Source organism: Gymnoscopelus microlampas (genome assembly GCF_963454915.1).
Source record: "Gymnoscopelus microlampas genome assembly, chromosome: 13".
NCBI lineage: Eukaryota > Metazoa > Chordata > Actinopteri > Myctophiformes > Myctophidae > Gymnoscopelus > Gymnoscopelus microlampas.
This window is the reverse complement of record NC_139950.1, coordinates 3884601-3894600: the sequence shown is the minus strand read 5'-3', so window position 1 is coordinate 3894600 and position 10000 is coordinate 3884601. Positions and strand designations below refer to the sequence as shown.

The 10000-nt window shown below is 45.8% G+C and overlaps 2 protein-coding genes and 1 pseudogene across 3 annotated transcripts in view; all 3 read right to left on the bottom strand.

The window, feature by feature from the left end:
* The window catches only part of bean1 (brain expressed, associated with NEDD4, 1), a gene marked incomplete at both ends in the record, with an annotated part of 68191 nt that overhangs the window by 32103 nt on the left and 26088 nt on the right, over positions 1-10000 (bottom strand). Inside the window, 2 exons of the mRNA XM_084075498.1 lie at positions 4310-4402; positions 4602-4712. Of these exons, the coding sequence (XP_083931624.1) occupies positions 4310-4402; positions 4602-4712 (204 nt within the window). The remainder of the gene's footprint in view (positions 1-4309; positions 4403-4601; positions 4713-10000) is intronic.
* LOC311058072 (large ribosomal subunit protein uL23-like) lies at positions 749-1195 on the bottom strand (the record flags this gene model as incomplete). Its single annotated transcript, XM_084075379.1, has 1 exon — positions 749-1195. The coding sequence occupies one exon, from the start codon at positions 1193-1195 to the stop codon at positions 749-751; it is 447 nt and encodes a 148-aa protein (XP_083931505.1).
* LOC311058071 (small ribosomal subunit protein uS5-like) lies at positions 2049-2842 on the bottom strand (annotated as a pseudogene). The gene has a single exon. The product of its transcript is annotated as a small ribosomal subunit protein uS5-like (transcript).

Here is a 10000-nt window from a genome sequence, read left to right as displayed (position 1 = left end):
TAATCCACCATACTTAATAATAACAAGACGCGCGAACGCTGGAAGCGAACACAGCTCGAAAATATTGTGTATTTACGGACTTGTGTCTGTGTGTGTGTGAGTTTTGACCGTAGCTGCACTCTGGCGCACTCTGGCGGCTGCACACAGGCAGTGCACGCCACGCACACAATATTGCACACAGAGCCAGCACAGACACACACACACACACACACAAGCCGAGCAGGGTTTCATAGTAGGCTCCACTTGGACGTTCGCAATAATTACGTGTGTCTGCCATGAAAACACTTATTTTAATCCGCCATACTTAATATTTATTTCATAATATTCTTCACGCAAAATTTGGAATATTTGCAGACCCACTACATACTATTGTTGTATTTCTGCCATTTCTGCAGACACAAACGAGACATCCCTTCCGGAAAAGTCACATGGCGTGTTGGGTGAATCTATCGACAAATGAAAATGTCTAATTTGAACAAGTGGTGTCTGAGAACTGATGTGCAAATGTAGAACGTTTTGTCACAGATGAAGAAATATTTTATCAAGAAATTGACCCCAATTGAGTAAGTAGCCTGTAATTTATTTTATGTGAAATAATAAATACACTGTTTTTCTTTTCGTTAACCTTTGGTGGTCAGATGCAAAAAAAAAAAATCCCCAAAAATCTGGCACAAAATATTTTGAGATGGGGGCTGTAGCCAGAAGGTTTTAATTTCGAGGACCCCCCAAATTGATGAGAACCACTGGTTTAGACGATGCCGATCTTGTTCGCCACGTCCAACGCATCGTGATCGGGAGCCAGGCAAACGTACGCCTTCTTCTGGCCGTCGGGCCCGACGAGCGTGTTGACTTTGGCCACATCGATGTCGTAAAGCTTCTTGACGGCGTGTTTGATCTGTCGCGCGCTGGCCTTCACGTCAACGATAAACACCAACGTGTTGGTGACCTCGATCTTCTTCATGGCCGACTCCGTTGTGAGAGGGAACTTAATGACGGCATAGTGGTCCAACGTGTTCCTACCGGGAGCGCTCTGGCGAGGATACTTGGGCTGTCTTTGCAGACGTTGGGTCTGGGGGCGACGGAAAGTGGGAGAAGTCCTTTTTTCCCCTTTCAGCACAGCCTCCTCGTCCTCCAGGGCGTTTGACTTGGCTTCTGTCTCAGCAGGGATAGCTCCTTTCTTCGCCTTTGGTGCCATGTTGGTGTAATAATGCCTGCTGGGTGCTCGGGTCGAAGAGAACTGGAAATGTCACGCAAAGGGTTTGTTTTACAAAGCCGATGAGTTAGGTTGGCAGATCAAGGTGCAATCCCAGTCCAGGCAGACAGTCTGTTAAGCAGTGTTGACAGCTAGTCGTCGGGAAAGTACCAAGGCAGGCCGATATCCTGGTTACGGCAGCTAAATGATCCTTTGTTAGTTTGACGATTCATTTTAAAGGACATGGTCGTAATGTCATTGCATGATGACGTTATTACGTGGGGTACCCAATGGCGTTCCACTAACTCATCGGTTCTCAAACTGGGATCCGGGGACCCCCAGGAGTCCTAGGGGGGACTCCAGTGGTCCCCAGCAAAATGTGTTAACTCATTCACTGCCAATGATGTGTTTTGATGTTTTCAGTGTTAGACGCTAGATGGCACTCTTCTCTAACCTATGAGTCACCATTTGACTTCCAGTGAAGCAGCAAAACACGTGATCGCAAAAAAAACAGCCACATTCACTTCCATTCTAATGGATCTTGAAGAATGCCTTTTTCTCTGCTTTGAGTGCTTTTTGGTGAAAACAACCGACATTCAACTGTCAATGGATGATCACGACTGCACCCCCCCCCCTTCCGATTCTACAAGACTCTTTTAAAGCGATCCGTGGATTGTGAAAAATATTATTCTATATTATAGACAATGTTTTTTTCTGCTAGTGAATAAGTTAATACACAGCATCAAAATCAGTTCAACCTCTTTAACCGTAAGTATACTTTGCTTTTGTTTCAGAACATTTTATTCTGTTAAAAAAACTAACGTTTTAGGAGGGAAGGATGCATTTAGCAACCTGGCTACCCACAGACACCCCTTGTGTGAGCCTTGGCCAGATGGTCGGTGAACTCCTGGTAGGGAGACTTGGTGAAGACCGTCTCCTTCCAGAGGTCAGGGGTCAGGTAGCTGTAAGTCTTGGAGATGGCGTCGAAGGTTGCCTTGGCAAAGTCGCCCAGCGTGGCAGTGCACCCGCTGGCAGACGTGTAGCAGTCGTCGATGCCGGCCATCGCGAGCAGCTTCTTGGGCACGGGGGCGGACACGATGCCGGTACCGCGGGGGGCGGGGATCAGACGCACCACGACGGAGCCGCAACGACCGGTCACCTTGCAGGGCACCGTGTGGGGCTTTCCCATCTTGTCGCCCCAGTAGCCTCGCCTGACGGGCACGACGGACAGCTTGGCCAGCACGGTGGCACCGCGGATGGCGGTGGCCACTTCCTTGGAGCACTTCACGCCCAGGCCCACGTGACCGTCGTGGTCTCCGATGGCGACAAAGGCCTCGAACCTGGTGCGCTGTCCGGCTCCGGTCTGCTTCTGGACAGGCATGATCTTCAGAACCTCGTCCTTCAGAGCAGAGCCCAGGAAGAAGTCGACGATCTCTGGCTCCTTAACGGGCAGGGAGTTGAGATAGATCTCCTCCAGGGACGTGATCTTCACTTCACCTCCTTGACGAGGCGGCCCAGTTTGGTGACCGGAACCCACTCCTTGACATCGGACTTGCCGCCCCTGGCTCCGCGGCCTCTGCGGCCGCGTCCGCGGCCCCCGCCGACAAAACCTCCGCGAGAACCTCGTCTACCACCGGCGTCATCCGCCATTTGGTGATGTGCAAAGGTTTTACAAAGCCGATGGAGTTAGGCTGGCCGATCAAGGAAGCCTATGACTGTTGATATAATATAGCAAATTGATCGCCAGCTGCAATCCCAGCGGCAGGAAGTCAGTCTGTTCAGTAGTGCTGACAACTGCTTTTCAGGGGAAGTCGCTGCAAGCAGTGGTTATTTCGGTAAAAGTCTCATGTTTGTTTGACGATTAATTTTAAAGGACATGGTCGTGATGACATCATTGTGATGTCACCAGGTGATGACGTCACCAGGTGATGACGGTGATGACGGGGGGGGGGGGGGGGGTTTCTGGCACAAAACGTTATTTTAAAAGATAGGAAATAGCTGGTTTATTGGTACGAGTGTATGAGTTGAAGTTGGTTTCAAATTGGAACGGGAAAACAAATGTCTCCAGCCTGTGCTGTACACAGCACATTATATCCTCTGGGAAGCACTTAGAAGCAGAGCCCCAGGCAGTGGTACGTTGTTAGGGTGTTCACCAGGTGCTTTGTCTTAAAGGTTAACAGTCACAGAGTCCATTTTTAATAGCATTAAAGTAAAGGTTTCACATCTGAGCTTTTTTTTTCGTTGTTTTTTCTGCCTTTATTTATAGTGTACAGTACAGATGGACAGGAAACAGCGAGAGAGAGACGGGGAGAGACATGCAGCAAAGATCGTCGGGAACGGGACTCGAACTCGCGATGCACAGTCAGGTTACATTAGAGCCTATAAGTGCCCGGGGGGTGGGGGAGGGTCTTGTCTATCCACTGGAACACTTTTCTTTTTTACCGCGATCGACCATTTTGTTGCTATCGCCCGTTGAAAATGGCTCGTTTTCACCCATAAAAAAAGAATCCGAGCTGGAAGTGTTTTTCTACAAATCCTAATATAGGAGTGGACGGAAGGGACGTTTTTTTGGGATGACGTCATAATCCGTCCATTCCTTCTATCGGCGTCGAGGCATCATTCCTAAGTTGCGTAAGAGCGCCCTCTTTTTAAAAAAAGAAATCGTTCTAAGTCAAGTGGATGGCAGAGTTCACACCAACTATTAAAAAAAAATACAATGGTGAACGATAGTTATAGTTATCGTCCAGTGCTGCTCAGTGTGAACAAGGGGAGATGGGAATCGATCCCAAGTAGCCAACTGAGTACGTGTGTGTGTCCCAACCCCCCCTATTTAGTTGACCGGGGTCCCCCAGGGCTCACAACCAGTCATTACATGTTGCAAGCTTGTATGAGCTTGTATGAGCGTGCAATAAATAAAAAAAACATTACATTTGGTTTTGTAAGTATATTGATGACAATGATGTGTGTGTGCGTGTGCATGCGTGCGTGCGTGTGTGTGTTTGTACTGTATCCCTTCAAAGGTAGGTCCATCCACCCACCGGCTTTAGGTTAGAAATAAGCAACGTAGTAACAAACATGCTCTGGCCCTCTCTCCCTCCCACCAGGTCTTTAACTCACCATATGTAGCTCTGAGGTGGGGGTTTCTTAGGCGGCTGTCCTTACGCAGGCTTCCAACGATGATGGTGACACAGGAGAGGAAGAGGACCAGACCTATGACCATGATAATAATTATGATTATTATTATTAAAACATATTAATAATAATATGTATTATTATTATTGATAACAATTAATTATTAATGCATATTGTTATTAATATTCATTAATAATAACTATCATTATTTATATAAGTGTTATTATTAGACAGGACAGTTAGAGGAGCAGACCTCTAATAAAAGTAATAAGCAGACCTATGACGATGCCTGCCACCACCAGAGGGGACACCAGGAGTGAGGCGTCCCCGACGGACTCCCTGTCACTCCGACAGTCTGGGTACTCCCCATGGGACTGGTTGGAGCTCACTGCAGAGAGAGAGAGAGAGAGAGAGAGAGAGAGAGAGAGAGAGAGAGAGAGAGAGAGAGAGAGAGAGAGAGAGAGAGAGAGAGAGAGAGAGAGAGAGAGAGAGAGAGACATGTAATATTGTGCATGTGAGACAAGGCCAGGAATTCTGGGTCCCAAAGGTGACACTGGGCCACAGAGACATACTAATCCTGTGCCCCTACTGTATATTATGTAACGTGTGAAACATGATCACTTTTCAGTGTCACCTTCTCTATGGTCAACATACAGGGGGGAAAAACCCCACTGAAGACAAGGAGAAACGTCCTCTCTCAGCCATGTCCAGCGCCTGACAACATCTCAGGAGGAACTATGGACAAAGCAGTGGTGTAAAGTAACTAAGTACTGTACATAAGTACAATTTTGAGGTATTTTTAGCGGCGCTAGCCGCTCTATACCTTTAGGTATAAAGCGGATCCTGCTCTATACCTGACTTTGTCCGTGTTCACCGTCAACGTTCTGATTGGTCAGACCCGTCAACGTTCTGATTGGTCAGACCCGTCAACGTGCTGATTGGTCAGCCGCTCTATACCTTTAGAGCGGATCCTGCTCTATACCTGACTTTGTCCGTGTTCACCGTCAACGTTCTGATTGGTCAGACCCGTCAACGTTCTGATTGGTCAGCCGTTCTATACCTTTAGGTATAGGATCCTGCTCTATACCTGACTTTGTCCGTGTTCACCGTCAACGTTCTGATTGGTCAGACCCGTCAACGTTCTGATTGGTCAGACCCGTCAACAAAGTGATTGGTCAAGCTTCACGTGACACGTGGCTATAAACACATTATAAACACATATCGATGACATAATGTATCAAAGGCGCCGCTACCTTCACACAGGGTGTGATTTTTACTTTACTACTAGAGTATTTCCAATTGTCTATACTTTTACTTCTACTCCACTACATCTCAGAGGCAACTATTGTACTTTCACTCCACTACAATTATTTGAAAACTTTATTTACTAGTTACATTGCCGATAAATTATACAATATAAAACATACATTAACCACTTTAGCCCTATTTTATACCTAGGCTATTTGAAAATAGCCGATCTACAAGATCACAACGCGTCGCATCGCGACGCGTTGTGAGCTTGTGGATCTGCTATTTTCAAACATTTGTTGTACTTTTACTTTTGATACTTTAAGTACATTTTGATACCAACTTTCTACATTGTATTTCTTCCTTGCAGTATTGATACTTTTACTTAAGTAAAACATTTTAGTACTTTTCCACCACTGGGACAAAGTAGCTTCAGAAAGACCCCCTCCTTTTTAAATTAGGAGAAGAATTAAGTAATGGGAAAAAATAAATGCAAAAAGTCAAATAAAGTGAACAGTAATTAATGCTGACGGTATAGCTGATAGCATTAGATGTGTCTTTAGTCATTTTTGAGTGGTGCCAACCACTCCTATACGTGACTTTGTCCGTGTGTCCGTATGTATGTATGTCTGTGCAATAAACAAACATTGATGACAACACGGGTGATGACAATACAGGGCTCATCAAAGGCACCACTCTCTTCACACAGAGTGTGATTTTTTGAATGACAATTTGTTTTGTGTGTGGATATATATCAGCAGTGGCAGTGAGTTCTAAAACATTATTGAATTATTATTATTGAAGTTCAGAGTGAGACCCCGTATCCTCAGAGCGTTCTATAACAGCACCATTGAGAGCGTTCTGACGAGCGGCACCACAGCCTGGTTTGGGAACTGCACCGCAGCGGAACGGAAAACACTGCAGAGAGTGGTGCGAACAGCGCAGCGCATCGTGGGAGGGGAGCTTCCCCCCCTCCAGGAAATACACGAGAAGCGCTGTGTGGCTAAGGCCGAAAACATCATCAAGGACCTTTACCATCCAAGCCATAATCTGTTCGAGCCACTGCTGCACCCACGGCCAGGCAAACGGTACAGGAGCCTGGCGAGCAGTACCACCAGATTATTGAACAGTTTCTACCCCGCAGCAATCCGGCTGCTGAACAGAAATTAAAGTCTGGTGACACTGCACAGAACTGTGAAATGTGCTCTAAAAGGGACATTTCTTGTAAACACTTGTATGCACTCACTCACTTTATTATAGATTTATATATGTAGTTTAGTCATTTATGCACTGTATGCTTCTCCTCTCTCCGTATGAGATGACTATCTTTAACTGCAATGATGAGCCTGCACAACCAAGAATTTCACCCACTTACTTGTAATGTGATGTGACAATAAAGATTGATTCTGATTCTGATTCTGAATGCACTGATTGAATTTGAGGTGACCTGCGCTGGCATTCCTGGTAGGATGATTATATTGACTACGTATGTTGCTTTGTGTTTAGTACTTTTGGACGTAGAAATGTTCAGGTGTCTGATTAAATATCACATCTATGAAGAACACAAGTTGAATTTCAACTGAGAAATATAGCTGCAAGCAGCAATGAGCGGTTTCGAGAAAACTGGCAGAGTGGCAGACTGGCAGACTGGCAGACTGGCAGACTGTGACAGAGTGGCAGACTGGCAGACTGTGACAGAGTGGCAGACTGGCAGACTGGAAGACTGTGACAGAGTGGCAGACTGGCAGACTGTGACAGACTGTGGCAGACTGGCAGACTGGCAGACAGACAGACTGTGGCAGACTGGCAGACTGGCAGACAGACAGACATACAGACAGTGACAGAGTGGCAGACTGGCAGACTGGCAGACTGTGACAGAGTGGCAGACTGTGACAGAGTGGCAGACTGGCAGACTGTGACAGAGTGGCAGTCTGGCAGACAGACAGACTGTGACAGAGTGGCAGACTGGCAGACTGGCAGACAGACAGACAGTGACAGAGTGGCAGACTGGCAGACTGTGACAGAGTGGCAGACTGGCAGACTGGCAGACAGACAGACTGTGGCAGACTGGCAGACAGACAGACAGTGACAGAGTGGCAGACTGGCAGACTGTGACAGAGTGGCAGACTGGCAGACTGTGACAGAGTGGCAGACTGGCAGACTGGCAGACTGTGACAGAGTGGCAGACAGACAGACAGACAGACTGTGACAGAGTGGCAGACTGGCAGACAGACAGACAGTGACAGAGTGGCAGACTGGCAGACTGGCAGACTGTGACAGAGTGGCAGACTGGCAGACTGGCAGACAGACAGACTGTGGCAGACTGGCAGACTGGCAGACAGACAGACAGTGACAGAGTGGCAGACTGGCAGACAGGCAGACTGTGACAGAGTGGCAGACTGGCAGACAGACAGACAGTGACAGAGTGGCAGACTGGCAGACAGACAGACTGTGACAGAGTGACAGACTGGCAGACTGACAGACAGTGACAGAGTGGCAGACTGGCAGACAGACAGACAGTGACAGAGTGGCAGACTGGCAGGCAGACAGACAGACAGTGACAGAGTGGCAGACTGGCAGACTGGCAGACTGGCAGACTGGCAGACAGACAGACAATGACAGAGTGGCAGACTGGCAGACAGTGACAGAGTGGCAGATTGGCAGACAGACAGTGACAGAGTGAGAGAGAGGCAGACAGACAGACAGACAGACAGACAGACAGACAGACAGACAGACAGACAGACAGACAGACAGACAGGCTACCAGGAGTATGTTTGTAACAAAGTAAGAATTCCAAATAATGATCACCTCAATGCATTGTTGGGGACAGGGATCAAACCAGCGACCTATGGATTCACAGGCTGCCTCTCTTCTTATTGAACTAGAAATATAGCCTCCCTGATGGTATCTGTTGATATCTATAGGTTTTTCAGTCCGTTATGAACCAAGCCTCTGTTTTGCTAACTACTCTAGATTACTGGTTGACAAATATTTAGCAATAAAGTTTTGTTTTGTGTTCTTGGAATGGAAAGTAGTGAAAATAGTTGATCTACAAGCTGACAATGTGTTGCTATCTGAAAAGTTGTGAGATTGTAGATTGGCTATTTTCACAAGAAAGTATGTTGTACATAAAAAAAAAAACTAATCTCATAAAAGCATTTCATGTTATTGTTTAAAAGTTGCACATGTCTGAATTAACAGGGTCATGTTTTGTACAATGCAATTTAAATGTAAACTGTAATTAGTGGGATTTGAACCAGGGACCTTCGGCACATGAGGCTCACACTCTACTGGTGGAGCTATTGAATCCACAGGATCAGACAGTGAGAAAGGAGAATCTAACAAAACAAAACAAAAGGGCGAATGAAGTACGTCATGCATTAAAAATAACTACTTTCAAGTATACATTTCTCGTTATTTTTAACAATTGCACATGCATTTTTTGATACAGTCATGTTGTGTGCAATGCAATTATAAGTCTACATGAGGTGGGATTCAAACCGGCGACCCTGTGGTTTCAAGGCAGATGATTAAGCGATCAAGCTATTGAACCAACACACCTGAACCTGTGAAAAAGGGCCTCAAACATTTATTTGACACAGTTTCACGCAAATTGCTCAGAAATCCTTGGTTTAAATGTTTTTCAAACTGCTCAATACATTTCGGAATGGAAACTAGTGAAAATAGTCGATCTACAAGCTCACAACGCGTTGCTATCTAAAAAGGTGTGAGATTGTAGATCAGCTATTTTCACAAGAAAGTATGTCATACATAAAAACAACTACTCTCAAAAGCAATTCATGGTATTGTTTAAAAATTGCACATGTCTGAATTAACAGGGTCATGTTTTGTATAATGCAATTTAAATGTAAACTGTGACGAGTGGGGTTTGAACCGTGGACCTTTGGCACATGAGACTAACACTGTATTGATCAAGCTATTCAATCCACAGCCTTGGTCAGTGAGAAGGGAGAATCCAACAAAACAAAACAAAACAAAAGAGGGAATGAAGTACATCATACATTGAAAACAACTACTCTCAATAAGCGTTTCATTTAACAATTGCATGTTTATTCATTGATACAGTCATGTTGTGTGCAATGCAATTGAGTTGAGGTCTGCATGAGGTGAGATTTGAACCGGCGACCCTGTGGTATCAAGGCAGATGATTAAGCCATTGGGCCAACAGACCCGAACTGATGAAAAGGGAGTTCACACACATGACACACTTTCACGCAAATTGCTCAGAAATGCTGGATTTAAATGTTTTTCAAACTGCTCAAAATTGCAGACAATCTAAGGGCGGAGCTTACTGGTCAAAGTGATAGATATGTTCCTCATTGATACAGTCATGTTGTGTGCAATGCAATTATAATGAAGTCTACCTGAGGTGGGATTCGAACCAGCAACCCTGTGGTTTCAAGGCAG